Source organism: Acanthochromis polyacanthus, chromosome 1 (assembly GCF_021347895.1).
Source record: "Acanthochromis polyacanthus isolate Apoly-LR-REF ecotype Palm Island chromosome 1, KAUST_Apoly_ChrSc, whole genome shotgun sequence".
NCBI lineage: Eukaryota > Metazoa > Chordata > Actinopteri > Pomacentridae > Acanthochromis > Acanthochromis polyacanthus.
In genome coordinates, this window is record NC_067113.1 from 45,256,228 (window position 1) to 45,275,508 (window position 19,281).

A 19,281-nucleotide genomic window follows, 5' to 3' on the forward strand; every position below is an offset into this window, starting at 1 on the left:
GCTGGAAGCACCAGGCGTCTCTCACATGCAGAGCGAAGTGGGCATGAAGGGGAGTAGACCTGGATCAGGGAATCGGCTGGCATACTATTGTCCATGATCAACATCCACACCTCTATGGCACCAAGGTGCTGCAGATTTCTACTGTAAGAGTAGACATTTTAAACCGATAATGCCATGAGAGAAAAGATGAACAAGTGAACACATTGTAAAAAGTGTATTTGAGTATTTGAGCTATAATTAAATTGAAGTACCATTCCAAGTAAACCTCACTTCTCTTTCTGCTTTAGTGAAGCTAATTTACTTTTGTGGATTCTATCAAATTGAAATGACATTTTGTCCCTTTTAAACAATGTTTGATTATTGGAATTTCAAAACAACTGCAAAAATTGATGTCCATGTTACCACCCAACAGCCATTTTCTTTGAGTAGGATTACAGTGTAACGAATAATAAGTACTTACAAAATCATGTTTTGCATTTTACATTTGGGTGAAGCCAATACTACAGTTGGAAAAATGAGAAAATTCAAATTGACTTTCCTTAAAATTAGGCTGCAGCAATGCTCATTTCAGAGGAATGATTTAAGTAGATCTAACTTAAACCAGTGGCAATTTTATGACTTTTATTTTATTTGGATAAACTTAACCTAGTTGCATGTTTTCAGTTGAAGCAATTCATTTAAAATTGGTCCAACAACTTTCTTTTTTCAGTGCAAATTCTGGAAATTGATGAATGAATACAGTAAATCTATGGCGCTAAACTGTACCTCATACTCATACTCCTCAGTCCTCTCCACCTCTGCTGGGGTATTGGACAGATACTCGGGACATTCATAAAACTCATGTTCCATGGTGTGGATGGAATGACAACTAGAGAGAAGAGAGAAGAAGAAGCAGTTAGATCAATAATGGATCTCAAAACATGCAAGTGGTTCCATGTTGGTTATGTCTTTGCTCTATGACACCATTCTCAGCCATATTAAATGACCTCTTGTTCAACCAAACAGACATATTACCGACTATTCTCAATTTTATGTCACTTTTTAAATAATGGATATCCCATTTTGAAAAAAAAAACTCCAAATAAGCAATGCAGACTTCAACCATTCCCCTTATAAAAGCCATGACCTCTGTAAATGGTGACCATGATAACTGCCTCCCCATAATCACTGACCAAGTCGAGCAGATTTGTAGTTTTATGGGACAAATTGATTTCATTCACTGCCCAGCAAAGCCCTATAAATAGCCACAGAATGGATGTAGCATCAGAATGCCTGCTCCATCAGCCCATTGGCTTTTAATCGCCCAGCAAAAGCCCCCATTAAAGAAAATGGATGTAGCACACCGAAGCAATTATTGCATGCAGGTTTGGCTCTGCATAATGATATCACAGTACTTAGCTTTGTTGGGAGGGTTTCCACAGTGTGATAGGGCTGCTTAATAGCTACTGTGAAAGTGAAACAGAAGAGTGGTGGAACCTCATGGAAGGTAAAACTGCAGGAAAAACTATTTCCTGGCCTTGGTTAGAGAGGATTTCCAGCCTGTCTGTGTCATCTCAGTGTGTGGCATGAACACTTTCATAGCTGTTATACTTTCCTCCAATCACTTGGCCTCACCTGTCAGACAGCAAGAAGGGACAGATGTCGGGGACCGGTGGAGTCGCCGGCCGAAGCTTCGCCAGGGCCATGATGTGTTCAAAGGTGATGTCAGTTTGCGTGCAGACGTCCACCACACACACATCTTGTGGCTCACCGCTGTGGTTGTGTACGACGGCAGCTGTGGCTGTGGAGGGAGTCCGCCGGAGAACCTGGACAACAATGGGGTCTCGCCTGATGGCCTCCACCACCGCCTCGTCATGTTCTGCCTTGGAGAAGTCGCGCCCGTTCACCTTAGGGAAAAGAGAGTCTGGTTAGGTGAGACTTCGGCAATTAATGAACAGCCTGGGAGGAAGTGAAGTGACAAGCGGAAGCTGACACGTTTTTTTTAACCTTCATTTCCCAGCTGAGATTGGTCACTCATTCACAGTCATTTCAGCTACAGCTTCTTTCACATTCACGCCTGGAAACCTTACAATACCCTTACAAGTTGGCACAGTTAGAAGCTGAATGACTTCCTATAAAGCAACTTCAAGTTAAGTGCTTTTATAAAGGGCACTTTGGTAGTAATTCTTGACGGAGTGAGCCCATTACACCTCCTCCGTATTTTACCTACACAGTACACTTTCCCAGCAGGTTCAGACGTTTTAACTGCTGACCAGTTCTTCAAAAATCTGCTAACCTTTAGGCAATAGGAGAATTTACAGAGCCTGCATAATGTGCTTGATTCCAGCATTTGCTGAAGGAGTAAAAAACTCCCCAAAGCCTGCTTTAATGAGCTCATTTCATCTCTTTGTGTTTTGCCTCCGTATCTATTTCCAAATCAATCTAACTCAGATGCATTATTTACATTTAATTCCTACCATTCAGCCTATTAGACTTGGAATAATAGCACTGATTTTATACGATTGAGCAGCAAAGTGGAGAGAAGTGTAGATCTTGCTCCCTGCAGAACACCAGTTTTAGAATCAGAGCCTGCTTCATTCACAAGATCAGGAAAGATTGTGGCACAAGGGAATCAGCTGAGAACAGGTGTGCTTGTGAAAGACGTCATGCCAACAGTTGTCAACGTGAAAACTCACACATGTATGCAATTACTCCATCTAACGTGCTCCTTGTGTCATCCAGTTGCAGGCTCTTTTTATTTTGAAGCATTTGCTCACATTCCTTTCCAGTCTGTCACACCATGAAACTCATTGTTTGCACTGATTTTTGATGTCTGAGAATGTTGAAGTGTTTGTCAAGGGTGTAAAATGGGGAAGCAAAAGTCAAATGCCAACATCACTGTTGGTGAGACAACTACAAGCATGAAGAGATGCGTACTTGCATGCTTTTATTTACTCCTGGGAAGTACTCAGTAGCAGCAAATTGTACACATAAAGTGTATGTTTAAATTGCAGCTTTTTCTGATACCGCGCTGTAAAAAACTTTTTGGCACTTTTTTTTTACAGCTTCAATGTAAGTTAATAGTTAAAAGTTCAAGTTAATAATGACGACTAATAATGGTGATTTTACAAGACGTTATCTGTAATTTAACAATACAGGGAGAATTTGCCATTTTTCAGTATTTAATAAACACATTTTTTAAGAAAACTAGCACATTTCTGTAAAATAAGCATAAATTTTTTGCTGACTTTGATACAGCAAAAAATAGTGTAATTTCACAGTCACATCTTGTAAATACCAAATAACCATTTTTAGAAATACAGACTTTAAATTTATAGTTATATTTAGGGCTAGTATTACACATATATTTTTTCCTGTATTTTAGTCCACATTCTTATCTGAAATTAAACTAAACTGCGCAAATCTGTCACATAACAGTGAAACAAATTCTATGTAATTTTTTCAGTCAATATGAAGAATTTTTCTTTTACATAATGGCATTTTAAAATATGTAAAGTAATTATATTTTTTCTGATTTAGCTGCATTCAAAAAGAGTAAATCAATAATACAATAAATTGTATTACAGTTTTGGTCTGTTTTTTGCTTTTTCTTTAGTTTTTTTAATGTGGGCATGTAAACAAATACTTTTAAAAATGATGTTACTGCACTTTATATTCTGTAATGTGACAAAATGGGGAAAATCTGTAAAATATCATTATGTATATCATACAGTTGAAAGTGTTTTTATTTATTTATTTATTTATTTTACAATGCTGTATCAGCATTTTGGTTGTCATCCATGTTGGACAGCCTTTGTTGACATATTGAGGACTGACAGCAGTTGGGAAAACCTTTGGCTGACCATCAGAACACAAACTATACTGGCCTCTGACTTTATGGTGGCATTACAGATAACTGCTTCAAACGTGTGACCTTTTTTATCTGATGTTCATGTTAACACTTTTAAACTATCCCACCTCCAAAAAGAGTGTAGAGAAAGTTCCAGAACATTTTGAAGTTGTAATGGGGTCCAGATGGACACGTTAATCTCCAATCAGTGGGAATGCTCTGGAAGGCAGGAAGTGATTGTGCAGGTACACCTGCCAGCGTGTTTACCTGCTGTTGTCCCTCCGTTCAATCTGCTTGTTGATGAGCTAACTGGGAGCTGATTAATAGCCAGCAGATGTGACAAAGACCAGGGATAATGGCTCAGAACGTGCAGGATTCCTGTGTGCGTGGGTGTTTGTGTGCGTGACACATTTGGACATAATATACACTGCATTTACAACATTAGGGATAATTAAGCCACAAATGAGGAGATAAAGAGAAGCAGACAAGTTGGAGAAGGGGTTTTAAAGCTTTGAGCCAATTGAGATGTGGATTGTACAAAAAGCTTGTGAATGAAGGAGTTCATTCGTGCAGTTTCTTTCCTTATGTCCACTTAGACTTCAAGTGTATCGTTCATTATTATATTAGTCATGCTATTCTATGTTTTTATCACCGGAAGTCTGCATTAAAGCTTCACGTGATACAATGTACCATAAACAAACATTCAAAATAGTGAAATGTCTTTATGTCCTTTCTGTTTATTGCCCCCCCACGCCCCCAAATTGATATATTATTGTTTATTCATGCAAAGACCACAGTTTAATTTAGTCCTAACAGCTACCTTCCTATCTGTGTGTGTGTGTGTGTGTGTGTGTGTGTGTGTGTGTGTGTGTGTGGCTTAAATAAACATGCATACAGGTGTGTGGATTCCACCAATATCAAACTGTAATTCCATTTTGATTACAAGATTCCTCTCTCATTACTCAACTGGGCTGCTGCGACCAAGACGACAACGAGACAATAACGCCTCATTACATCATCTGATATAAGCCGAGAAAGCTCCATGAGAACACTAAAAATAGTCGGAGTTCACAGCAACCCATAGGGACGGCAGTAATGAACCAACAATCCAGCGCAGCCTTCATATACCTCTCAAGTTAAAGGTTATCATTGCCAATAAAAATGGCTCCCAGTAGCCCTAAACCAGCGCGTCTGGTCTGTCCAAACACTCCTTCCTTAAAGGCCAAGGTTCAAAGTGGTGATGCACTTCTAGAGGAATGAACATACTGTAGCTTGTGTGTGTGTGTTTCTACTTTGTGCGCTTTATGAGTGCAGTGTGTATCCATCATCGATCTGTGACCTTTAGCGAAAATGCCATTTGCTCTCACTTTGTATGTTCATTACTTCTCTTTGAAATTTTGTATGCTTTTTATGATTATAAAAGAAATTGTTGCATCTTAAGATCTAATAAAGGTACAGCTAGTTACCCTTGAAGAAAACTAGTTTAGCATGAACTTAACACGTGAGGGTCAGAGCCAACTCTTGACCCTGCACCCTGCCATCATATTTCAGTATCACAGTGTCTCTTAAAATCTACTTTAAGACACCACTTGCACTGAACAAACAAATGCAGAAGGTCACTTTCTCTTATTAGAATTTATAAAACAATGCTAGCATCACATAGAAGCACAATAGATACTGTCTCCAATCTGAAAGATCAGCTTTGTGCAATTTACAAATGTGACAGGACCGGTAATGTACAATTCCTGCAAACAACTGTTTCTAAGGTGATGTTTTTGGGAACAAAACGCTTGCAGTCAGGATGAATGTAACAGCATCACAGCTCTCCATAGAATGATATTTTAAGCAATAGTCTAGAAATGGTTTCCTCTGGAGAATCACTAGATTTCTGGTGACATATTAAGTGGACTACTATAGGGAGTCTGCAGATTGTTGGTCAAATAAAGCACTATTTGCAGTAATGGCGATGACAGACAATCCATTTAATCATTAAAACCCCTTTTATTAAACTTCCAACTTACAGAAAACTCACAATAAACTAAACAAGAACACTTTGACTTCTATCTGATAGTATTGGGCCATGAAGATAGATCTAAATTTGGATATCTGACTCTTCGATGTCACCGATACAATGGAGATGCATAGAATTTAGTTTTTTAATTTAAAAGATGTCCTTTGGAAAATTCTGTTGCTGCATCTTTTTCCCGAAACACCATATTGTCACTGTGGACTGTCCAAATCTACAGAACATAGTGTGTGTAGTTTTCACTCCTTTATACTGAAAGAATAGTGGTTTTGTTGTCTGTAGTCTGCTCTGTGAGCACAGAATACTTTTTAAAAACTTCCCTGCCTCACAAATCCCAACTTAACCTTCATATTTGGCTACCGCTTAATATATGTGTGACAATAAACTGGTGCATTAACACAAAATAGTAATAAAAATAGATTTCTTCTCATCAAGAATGTTGTTAAATTTGTCGCTAGGTAAAGCAAACTGTTGTTGCTCGTGTTTGGAGCCACATGGCTGTATCAGTGTTTTAAGCTCTGTTTTGAATTTAATATTTTTTCATATTTACTTATTTTTCACATGATAAAACAAATCATTGCCCATTAAAAGCCAGCCAGTGCCTGACCTGAAGCTTCCATTGTGTTCAGTTAACGGCTCGTGCCAACCTTTTAATGTGTCACAGGATTTTATCTGTTCGCCCCTAGGATGGCTAAATGTCGTTTCCACTTTTGAATACAAACAGGAGCGATAAGAAAAGCCCATAGATAAGAATAAGTGTTTGTTTGTATGTGTGCTTCATGTGTGCCTATGTGTGGCTGTTGCTTGTGAGTAGGTGTGTTTGTTGCGCAGAGATAAGAGCGGGATGGAAACCACTCAACCTCACTGCTAAATCTGACAGATACGGTGTCAATGCGAACAAATGGAAGCAAACACACAACAGAACACTTACACACATGGTTGAGGCATTACATCAGCTCCAGACAGGCTTAAAACACCACTACACTGTTTGCATTAACCATGTTTGACTGAATAATGGCGGCATCTTGCACTGAATAGGCTCACAATGGAAACAATATGCTGCCCAGGAGGGACCTCATATCCATTCAGCTCTGACCTCATCTGCCCCTGAGACGCAGCGCTCAACACCATCGCGTTTTCTTTCTAACCACAATCCCCCAGATCATGATTTTTGTGAACTTTAGCTCAGTGCGCCATGACTGCTTTTACATTCATAGGAACTGGCGTATTGTGATGAGTGAGGAAGCGCAGGTGGAGTGCCCCAGTAATCTGCCAAATCTCATTTCTCTTCCCCCTTTTGCTGTGTCGAGATGATTCAGGAGGGCCCGCTGTCATAAATGTCTCATTTCAATAATAAAAGTCTTTGACATGCAATATCATCCAGTGCAGCTGAGACAAAGAAGAGCGCGGTTTTCTGCATTTGAGTGGCAGGCTGTGCAACTGGTGGGCTACATGCTCGGTCAACTGAATCACACCGCATGCGAGATGAGAATAACGCGACGCCATTGATGCATGTGTGACAAGCAACCAGGGAAAACGAGCAAAACAAAAGAGGGAGGGGGGTGAAATAAACCTTTTATTACATTCTTTGTTTACAACTGTTTTTTGATGATCATTTTGTCGTGTTTATTGCCAGATAAAAGGTTGATATTGCAGTAGCTATGAAAAGTATTCACCCCTCCCTCGGATGTTTTCCATTTTTATTGCTTTCCAACGTGAATCATCATCAATTTAATTTGGCTTTTCATGTCAAAGTGAAAACAAATTTCTACAAAGTAATGTGAACTGATTAAAAATATTAAACGTAAAAAGCCTAAAAAGCGTCACTTCATTCAACACAGTTGCAGCCAATAGGTGCTAGAATTCATACAATTAGTGAAATGGAGATCGTCTGAGTGCAGTGAATGTATCTTAAGTGATTGCAGTATAAAGACACTTGTGCATCTCTGTGATGAAGGTTCTTGAAAAGTTAGCCACTTAATATCATTTTGAGCATAGCTAAATCCATTGTTAAGAAATGGATGTACTATGGTGTAATTTTGTTTAGAGCAGGCGTCCTAAAAACTGTGAGAACATGAGAAAAAAGACGGTGAATGGAGGCCACCAAGACATTTATGAGTCTGAGGGAGGCCACCAAGACGTCTATGATCCCTCTGATGCAGTTACAAGCTTCAGCAGCAGAGATGCGAGAGACTTTGCAACTGTTTCCTGTTCTTCTTCAGTCAAAGCTTTACGGGAGAGTGTGAATAGAAAACTACTGTGTCTGTGAATATGCAAGAATCTGCTAGGCCCACAGTAACAGATTTCATCATCTTCAAAAACTCATGAGACTGTAGACAGATACTTAGGAAGATGCATGTGTGTGAAGCAACTAAGACTGGCTTTTGTCTTTGCTGTCTTTCTGGAAAAGGGTAGTGGAGAGAGGGCATGACCAATCAGGGAAGGACACATGATAAGATCCAATTAGGAAGCGATCGCTGGCGTCTGAATCATAATCCCCAAAAATCTTCAGACTAAAATACAACTCCGGGGTTTCCAAACTGAAATGATGTCTGCAACATTTCCACAAGTCTTCAGTTTAGATGTAGTATGGAAACCAGGCAACAACCTCTGACACTGAAAAACTAAGCCAAAGTTTCAAAACCTGTAATTTCTCTCTTTTGGCTGACTCCAAAAGATAGTCAGTCCCAAAAGACCGCCATGTTTAAAAGCCCAAATTTACAGCAGAAATCAGCATGTTTGCAGGATGGTGCACAATCCAGAAAACAGAGTTTCAAAACTGTTCTTCAGAAAACCTATGGGTGCCATCACTGAGGGTTCATTAAACTTTATTGAGAGTCAGTGGAGGATGCTAGCTGTAAACATCGCATTGTGTGTATTAGAGTGGCTGGAGTCAAAACTGATGAGCGCAACAGTGGCATCTCCAACTGCTACCTTGAACCCTTGACTATGGCCCACACGGACTTTTTCTATATTAAAAAGCACTTACCGGTAAGTTTCTTTTCTGAAATAAGTGGATTACATAGTTTTTAAAACTATAGGTGCATTACTGTGGCAGAAAGTCATTGTTGAGGTTTATTTTCCTTAAAAATGTTAAATTCTAAGTGCTCTGAAGTTAGAAAGTGCAAACTAACTTTTCTTTTATCTCTCACACACTACACAATTACAGCACCTGCCATTTCAAAGGAGAAAGAGTCTCCCACAGCTTTATGTAAGATGTGTCTGGGAAGGGCTAAAATATATAATTCTCTACAATTATAGGTAATTTTAGGCTGAGCGTGATGACTTTCTGGAGCAGATGACTGTTGTTATGATATGATATGATTCATTTTAAAACTATATTTAGACAGAAGATTTAGGGCTTTTTGTGTTGCCCTGTGATCACCTTCACAGGAGCAGCTGAAGATGAGCTCAAGGGCACCTTTGTGTGCTTAGAGACAATTTCATAGAGGAAGACACATGCATTGTTGCACTGATCGAGGATTCAAACCAGGAACAATTCAGTCGTACAGCATCTAGGCCACTGCCCTATTTCAGTCAGAAAAACCTGAGACAAAAGGTCTTTGGCTAAAGTACATCAATCCTCACCATTAAATCCATTTGAAACCAGCTGTCTAGACTTTAAAAACTAGAAAACTGCGAAGTCCTGACCTTCAGTAACTGCAAATCATCCTCCCAACTGCGGTATTTTCTTCACATTTTGAGAGATTTGCTTCAGGGTCGTAAAAAAGCCTGACTCAACTTTATTTACTTTGTTTATTTTTAAGTGCACGAGAGACATTTTCACCTCTGTTTTGCATTTTTTCGCCGGGCTCGCTCGTCTTTCCCAATCACCAACTGCTCTCTATGCATTGTAACGCTCTGCTGTTTTACATTTCGGTATCGCACCAATTAATCAAAGTGACAAGGTATTTAATGAGAGGCAATTACAGTGTTAACCAAAATGCAAATCAGACGGGGAGAGAGCGAGGAAGGTGGGGGGCATTCGTGTTGGTGTTTTGGGGTATATGCATAAGCGCATGATAAGCTATGGCAACGGGTTCAAGGAGATTTCACTCAGTGCTCTTATTAGAACCCTTACTACTCGAATTGAGTTCAGCTCTTCCCCCCTGTGCTCATCTGCCTCCATGATTGCATCTATGTCCATGCCTGCGAGTGTGTGCACAAGTTGTTATGAGTGTCCTTCAGTTTTTTTTCGTTTTTTTTTTTTTACAGACATTGGCTCCGGCACAACAGGAGAAAACAACCAATTAGTTCTGCATGAGGAAGATGGGATGACAACATGAAACATGGATTAAATAGCTGCTGTCGGGACGGATGTTAAGCAGCCCGCCAGGTCAATCCCTTCCTCATCACACAGTGGCTGTTAGCAGTAGATTAGACTGTACTTCCTCTTGGTATCGCTCTTCACACTGCTGCCTGGTTCGAGCTGTTAGATCTCACCTTCAGAGGGAGCAGGCAAGATAAAAATGGACAAACTTTGAGGTAAAGAGTAGCAGGATTTAAATGGTCTCGCAGCAGCAACACAAGTCAGTGTTTCCCACATGTCCAAGCTCAATGATACTCGCTCCAAGTAACACGCTGCTGTATCGTCCTTCAACTGGTTATCCTGCATTTAAGCCCATTGTCATGAAGCATGTGCACTGCTAAAGTGTCCTTCAACAACATCGACTTTACAGGCCCTTAGCTGAGCATACAGTGTTGCCTCTGTATGTAGGACTGAAACAAAACATTATTTCTTAGATTTCCCTGAATTTTCAGATAATCTGCAAGCATTTGGGTGTTTAAAACTTCTAAGTACTGTTGTATTATATATTTTGTAAGTTGGCCAAACTATAAAAGGAACTGTTTGGTGTTGTCTGGTATATGTCTTTCAAACCAGTTTCAGTGCACTTTCAAAGGAGGAAAATGTCCTTTGATTTATAAATTGAGAACAGCAAGAATTGCTTGTTTTTCCCGTTGACAAAGACAACAGAATCATGAACTTGAAGGCTGTCACTTAAAAGCACTCGAGTACTGACCATGCAGTAACCACTAGAGCTGAAAAATGAAGGGACTGAGGTGTAGAATGTAGAAAACCCGCTCTTCTTTGAATTGCTACTCAAGGCTGGCTTCAAAAGCAAGTCTTCGACGTCGCGACACAAAACACTCAATTAGGAAGTGAATGTGCATGCAAATGTGTCATAATTTCCCAAACTCTTCACACTAAAATGCAACCCCAGAGTTTCCAAACTTAAACGAGATCAGCAACATTCTGACAAGTCTACATTTTGGCGGTTCTGTAGTGCAGACACCAAGCGATAACGTCTAGCACTGAAAAACTAAGTCAAAGTGCCAAAACCTGCAGTTCCGCAAATGGCCACTTGAGGCTAACTTCAAAAACGAGCCAATGTCCATAGATCCCCATGTTAAAATGCTCAACTTTACAACAGAAATGACGATGTTTAGAATCTGGCACAAAAATGGTTTTGGTCTCTATCACGAATTTCCTTGTTCATGACAACTGTACAGGAGGTGAATTTTTATAAATTACATTGAGGCTTATAGTCATGCTTTATTAAGGCTGCTTTGATTGACTGGTGGATGCAGTCACAGGACAATCCATGACCCAGAAATGTTTACATGGCCCACCTCAGCTCCTCTAATGTGCTACCTTTTTGCTCAATCTAGATTGAGGACACCTATGAGTAACATCACGAAAGGTTATTCCATCTTTATATACAGTCAAAGATACTGACAAACAGACAACTGAAGATGCAAGTGCAGTAAAAAGGTCAGAAAAACATTTATGCAATAACTGCTAGTCGGTCATTTTGGGTCATTTTTCACATCACACCATAAAAGAGCACTTGTTTATTGCACTGAACACGTCGTGATGTATGTATCGTATTCCAACTTTTTTTTTCTTGTTGAGTGGTTGCAAACACAACACCGGCTTAATGTTAATCTTTCATGGCAGCATGTGTGTGTCTCCATTTCCTTTATAATGACTCATGAACATCTGATCTGTTCTTATTAGTACTTTCATTTCTCACGTTCTCCTCTGTGGGATGCTTTTCTTTGTCTAGTTGTTGAGGTGTTTTTCCCCTTTTATTGTCACTGTAAGTCAGACCATTTCAGTTTGATTTACTTCGCAGAAAAACATCCATGTTGCCAAAGCAGTCTATAAACAGAAACTGCACATCCCTCTGTTTCTGCCTGTTATTTGTGTCTCAGGGGGTTTTCTCCTCTCTCGCTCTTCACATGTCTATCTTTTCCTACTCCGGCATAACAACACCAGCAGCAGAGACACGCACACCAACATCAGAGACTGTTGACATGTGACTGTCATTCCAAGCAGCCATTTCTGATGTAAGTGGGGGGAAATCAAAGGTTATCATCTGTCAGCGAATGCATTAAGAACCATCTCATTTCCTGCTCTTTGTACCACTTTTGTATGCAAGGCGGGCTTCCTTTCAATTAGGTTTCATGAATACAGATCCTTCCCACCGGTGCAGCATTGGAATGAAACATGATTTGTCTTGTATTGGACTTTTTTGGAATTACAATGTGGGTATTTTCTTTTATTCATACAACAGTGTATGTGCAGGTGATACTTTCAAGGGAACAAAACAACTTCCACCCATGTTATCGGTGAGATAATCCAAACTGTGCAAAGTCCAATTAAAAACCTCCTTTTGCAGCTGGAGACTGAAAAACCTGACGGCAAAAGTCAAGAGGTTTGCAACAGTCTGCCTGGTTTAATCCACAGTCATATTCGACATGTACTGTAGTTTTCTTCATTTTCTCTCGTAGAGTGAGTAATGCCTTCTGCCTGGTGAGCTCATACATCATGGCAGGGCCAATGTGTCTGTGTTTAACTAATAGGCTCTGTGTCCTCAAGCAGCCACCGATGGCATGGGTTATGACAAACTGCATCAACAAGACATTCATTACCCTCAACATCCTAGCAACCAAATCACAATTACCGCGATCCAAGAGCGAGCATCCAGCCCCACTGCCACGCTCTTATTCCTCGCGCATCATGTCGCCAATGCATAAATTAGCCTCCTTTTGTCACGTCGGGGGGTTGGCGGGTTGAGAATTAGCTCAGTTTGTTTTTGCTCACGATGAGACGGGGGCGCGCTCACGCTGGATGACTGTAAAACTTCTTTTACTGGCAAATCAATACACGCCGCTCTCATTTTCACTCACGTCTGGATGCTTTTTGTGTACATTTTTACGCATGCATGCTTGTGTACGTGTGTGTGTGTGTGTGTGTGTGCATCCAGGCAGATAGTTGTCTTGACTGACTAATGTACTCGGCCTGTGCTGAAGCAGGACTCTATTGTTGCACTGTGTCCTCCCCACAGTCATTAGATCGCCATTAATCTCTCATCTGCCATTAAAACAACACAGCCCGATCTCACGAGGATTCGTGAAACTGTCACGTAAGTTTTAGTTTCGGTTTCGTGCGCACCAACACGATTTCGTCATGTTTTTCGTGCCGCTCACCACGAAATGCGCACCAATGTATTTTAAACGGCGGACTTTTCGTGCCACCCAGAACGTATTTCAAACGAATGTGTGTATTATATTTTTAATGTAAAACCATGGCGAATCCAACGCTATATTTTGCATGACATCGTCCCTAACCATAACCCTAACCATAACCATAACCCGGTGGTACACTTACCTTTTTTTTTTTTTTTTTTTTTTTTTTTTTTTTCCCCAATTTGCATAGGAATTTCAAGAATGTCCGGCGGCCGGCGGCCGCAAACGCGATCACACAAGCAGTATACGCCGATGGACAGCTTAGATCGTCATGAATCCGCTGGTATAAACCACTTTCAGCTGTGATTACCACAGCGGGTTTCGTTGTGAGCAACACGAAAAACATTTCGTGGTGAGCGGCACGAAAAACATGACGAAATCGTGTTGGTGCGCACGAAAAAGAAACAAAAAATTTACGTAACAGTTTCACGAATCCCCGTGAGACCGTGTTCAGCCAGTGAGCCGGGCTTAACAATGGAGTGGCCCCTTCCTCCAGCCCCTCGACACATACTAGCAATGAGTTTGAATTAGGCTCTCGGGGGTCACCGATTAGACACACATAATTCATCCAGACGCCTGAGTTCACAAAGAGGTTATGTGTTACTTTTCTATATGAGGAATACACATTCTCCATCCAAGCATGTGAATTATTCTTGTAATTTGTATGAAGCTTGGTCTGTATTTGTCTTACAGTCGATAAATCTTGATTAGTTGGTCTGTTTAGCAAATACTGACCTTGACGTAGTTTGTTTCTCTGCTGCCATCCAAAAACTATTAATAACACATCAGTGAGCCATACTGGGTCATGTGTTCCTTCATTATTATGGATGTGGGCACTGAAGTTGATTGTAAGCCCACACAGAGTCTTGTTGCTGGTAATATTCACTAGATTGTCAAATATGTAATAATCCGCAGCTGAAAATAGGCCCTAACAAAAGCAGCATTTACTCCTTTGTCAGTAGTAGTTTAGCTTTTTTTTAAAAAAACAACAATTTGATTATTGTACCTCTTTTTCTTTTAATGCCTTAATTAGAACCAGGGCACCTTCTGAGATTAGTGCCACAGACAGAGGCAGGGATTGACAAAGAGATGATTGGTTTTGGTCTTTTTATGGCATTCATAACAACAAAATATGTAATAAATCTGTTTAACTCTTGAAAAATCTATGTTTGGACGAAAAAATGTGCAAAGAGGCCAGAGGATATATATATATATTGTATTGGTTTTTCTAGTCTAATATTTATGGCATTAATCAGAAACTAGGACAAAGGACATTTTCTAATTTGATTACCTTTTTCTAGTAACACTAAACAGTTTACGGTTTGGGAGTGATGGTATTTTTCATGGCATTAAGTAACAAAATGTGTAATATGCCTGTAGAAATATGACATTTATATGAGTAGTTCTACACTAATATTTAAGGAATTATTCCGAAACCAGGACAAAAGACTTATTCTAATTTGTTCTGTTGTTGGTGAGAACTGATGGTTTGTGGGTTATAATCAAATGTGATTTAGCAATAGAATACTAATTCCTATTTTGTTGTAGCCTGAGGCATTTCAATAATGAAACTTTTTTCTTCACTAAAAGTGGGTTCTTTTGTGAGTAGAAACCTTGTTAATTTTTGTTTGATTTCGCCTAGAGATTAATGCTGAATTGCTTAGATCTGGCAACGGTGCCTTTAAGATCCCATTCTGTTGACCTCGTTTTCATTGTTCTGGGTCTGAGCTGCCGCGGTGCTACAGCTTAACTGGACAGACACACTATTAGCGGTTCACCAGTGTCATGAAAGTGACACCACGCACAAATACCAAAGAAAAGAAACAGAAATCAAAGGTTGACTGAGGCTGAATAAATGCTGACTGAATGCATCAGTAGGATATTAGCATATTCTCTTGTTGCTTGAAGCACTGAAGCGAGCAGAAATAGAAAAATACACCCAAGTTCATCATTTGTTTTTATAATCCCAAACTACATGTAGATTCTACTTCATTCCACAGAGGCAAAAATATATGATGCAGGATCCAAAATAAATTTGTAGTATAGTTTATTAATATTCATGTGAAAATTGAAAGTGCAATGTTCAGAAGGGGAACATCATCACTGAATGCAGTCTATCTGTGGATCTTCACATATTTGGTTGAAGGCAAAAACAGCCAGTTCTGGATGCAGGGGGCATAATTAACAAAAATGCTAAAGCTTGGGAAGTGAAAACATTTTACTGGGGAGCAGGAAAATAAAAGATTTATGTGCTGCTTTTTTGCATAAAATTAAGTGATTTTTTTTCCCTTTAAAAGAAGCCTAGAGTGTAACATTTCCCTCCTCCCACCAAACTTTTTTGATTTTAAAGTGATGCATGTTTATGCTCAGTGGAAGCACCTAGCACATTAGCATTATTCATAACGTGAAGCTTCCTCAGTCCGCCCTTTGGTGGGGAAGAAAAACGACTTCACACTCCAGTAGCTGTGAGCGGTGGAGAGGAGAGCTCTCCCCGCGATGAAAAATGCTTCCATCCAAAAAGCACGGCTGCTTAGTTAAGTGAGAGACACACTGTGGTGCAATTTAACCCTCATTCGACCCACCTCAATCAAGACTTTAACTGTGTTCACTGTTTCAGGCAGCTGAGCAAAAGTCTGGAGTATGAGCGTGTGAATCACCTCTGGACCCAACATGTTAGAAGTCTGGTGATAATTAGCGGTGGTGCTGCGCTAAATTTCAGATTGTGTCACAGACTGACTCGGACCATTGTTTCTCTAAATGGGTCACATGACTAATTTGTGCGAATTTCCACGTAACAAAGCTGTGAAGCATTTTGTAATGATAATGACTGACTAGGAATGTGTGCACTCAGGAAGATAAGACTGATTTAGTGGCCATATTTTGAGAAGAAAATCTGGTTTTCCTTGTTGTTTATCGCTCCTCACAAGAAAAACTGCAACGCTTGTCACTCCTAAAATGATTTGGCTTGAAAATGTGGCTTCTGTATATCAGATACAGAAGTACTGTGACATTGTTTTAAGCTCTGCAAAGCCTCTTGGGGTGGATGGTTGGGTCAACAATCCTCCTTCCTCCTGAGAGTTAACCCTGTTTTTTTTTTATCTAGAACCAAGCTCTTTTTTTAATACTAGATTCTTTCTTTCATCTAGTAGCGCTTCTGTTTATTCTGTCTTTAGAAAACCTCTTTAAAAGACTTTTTTGACCGGATTAAGGTCAAGAATTAGTCTCAGCTGGTCTCACTCCCAGCTAGTCACAGTAGGAATCAGATTTAAATGCATTGGGTATTGTCTAGTGTCATTTTTGGGCGGTGTAATAGAGCTATAAAAATGTGTGAATGTCCGAAATAAACATCATTAGAGCCATATGTTCACTGCTGATGTCGTCCCTTTTGCTCATCTTCAGGCAATGAGAAGCTTGAAAGTCTTGTAACGTGCTTAATGTTATGACCAAGTCCATTTTAACCCGTATCATGATCTTTCCCTTAACTTAACCAAGTTTAACCAGTTTTGGTGCCTAAATTTAACCAAAAACAAAGTGTAAAGTAACCTTAAGTCACAAAATACAATGGAATTCAAGACAAAATACTGATCCGACATGGGTCACGATCCTCAGTCTCCTGGATAAAACTCCCGTATGTCCACCGGCTGTGTATATTGATGCCGAAAGACACTTTGTGCAAGATGCCAGACAAAATTGCGGTATTTCACAACACGGAAAAGATAAACAGGCAGCTCAATTGGGCCTAGAGTATTGGAAAGCTTGAATATTTATTGATCTCAAAGGTGAAAGTTCTGTGGATAAGTAAAAAGACCTTGACTGCATTTTTTAAATCAAACCACAAGACTTCAAAAACCTTAAAAAATAGTTTTGGTGTCCTTGGTCTTGCCAAACTTTAACCATCGTGTTCGTGGATATGAAAACATTCACATGAGTCATTTTTATTATGGGTATTTGCCATGTTTTCGGAAGGCACTTGCAAGTAATCTTCTTCCAAACACTCACATTGGTTGTTTTGTTGTTGCAATGATAAAGATGTGTTTTTTGTTAGGTTTGGAAGCCTTAAAAAACCAGTGTGTGGGATTTAATGGCATCAAGGAGGGACTACCAACTGAAAGCCCCATCTTTACCACACCCTTTCCAGCAGAAACTACGGTGGAAAAAAACGTTACAGGCCTTCTTTTGACGCAGTGTTTGGTTTATCTGTAGAACTATCTCAATGCAATATGGTGAACGCTGTGGTAGAGGATTCTAACTGTATTAAAAACTTGTTATAAGCTAGGTAAAACACAATAATTCATAGTTACAGGTGGCATTCCATCTCTTATAGAACCCACTAAATTCTACACACTGATCCTTTAATTGCACATTCCAGCAGAAATTCATTCAGTTGGGCAGAAATATGAAACAGTGTCGGACTACTCATTTGGTTTTCTTATACCATGAATATATTTGGAAGATTTCTGCCTAAACATTTCTACATATACACTTATTATGCATTTTATGTGGAAAATGGCCTACGCACCCCAACCCTAATGGCGACATAAATCTAAAAAGCTCTAATAAAGCTGCACCACACAATGCGTTTCCACAAACACACAACAACAAAAAACAACCGTGCCTCAGCCCCCCCTGCATCCTGAGGGCATTTCTCATGTCGGCATAAGGCTTATGGTTACACCCCGCGCTAAATGTAATCACCCCCCCTACTATGCAGATGGTTTAGTGTTATTCTATCTGTAACTGGACTCGATGCCAGGCTCAGAGTGGGCCTAATGACTTCTAAACCCAAGTTGGTTAAGTGGGAATTCAACACCAGCTCCCTGCTGTAACTTAATCTCCCCTCAGACCACCTGGACCCAAGATACACCCCGTGGGTTCACAACACACTTGACAGTGGCACAACAACAGTCCATTTGCATTTTTGAGCACGTAGCTAAACTGCCGCACAACACAAACTGCAGACCGAATTATCCTGCTCTGACGAAAACACTGTAGAACAGGTGTCCCGGTGACTGTCAAAGAAAAACATTTTACAAGCAACCAGCTGGAAACAACTCAGAGCCACTGTTTCTGTCTGTCTGCCTCCCCAGATGCTTATGCGTGATGGAGAATTTTTTGGCAAAGAGAATAAAGAGAAGAAAAACAGTGAAGGTTTTTGCCTTTTATAGTATAACTGACATTTGGTCTCAGATGAGAATTGCACCTTCGCTGCCAGAAAAATCATCCAAAGATCTGACTGGGAGAAATTTTATGCTAATGCGATGGGTGTTGGAGGTTTTTTATGTCTCAGAAGTTGCGCTTTAGCGTTTTTCCCCCTGCAACGGTGAAATATCTGGGGATTTTTGTGCATATTTCATGTATATGTGTGCATTTTTCTAGCAGCATGTAGCAGCAAATACCTGCAATGTATCCATAACAGCTCCAGATGGTTTGCTGTAACATCTGTCTAACCTGACAAAACATAGCCTGCAGCATGTGGCCATAAGGTGTATTATTAGGTTATTCTGGCACAAGGTTGACTTCAAGCCGTATAACAGTCAGCGGCTGACAGCACACACAGTGAGACTAGACAAAATTATTGGCTCTCCCTGCCACACATGAATGACAGGCGGTTTCTGTGCCTTCCGCCGCTATCTTTTCCTTTCCAGGGTCTTCCTGGAGACAATTTGCGGCACCTCTGAAGAAGGTGGGGTTACGCCAAAGTGTATTAATGAGTCAGACAGTGACAAACAGGGGAAAAGACAGACAGGGGCAGTGAAATGGAACGGACTAAAAACGGTGTCTGGTGACTGATAAGTGATGGGAGAAGCATGAGGAGGAGGTGGAGGGCGTCACTTTGTGTTTTGGAGAGGTTAAGGAGGGAGAAATCAGGAGAATGGGGGGGATTTAAAGGACT

General features: G+C 40.1%; 1 protein-coding gene across 1 annotated transcript in view; it reads right to left on the bottom strand.

The window, feature by feature from the left end:
* Window positions 1-19,281, bottom strand: part of pdzrn4 (PDZ domain containing ring finger 4) — a 46,677-nt gene that overhangs the window by 17,731 nt on the left and 9,665 nt on the right. Inside the window, exons 2-3 of the mRNA XM_022222615.2 lie at window positions 1,615-1,886; window positions 766-868 (exon numbers count right to left, since the gene is read on the bottom strand). Of these exons, the coding sequence (XP_022078307.1) occupies window positions 766-868; window positions 1,615-1,886 (375 nt within the window). The remainder of the gene's footprint in view (window positions 1-765; window positions 869-1,614; window positions 1,887-19,281) is intronic.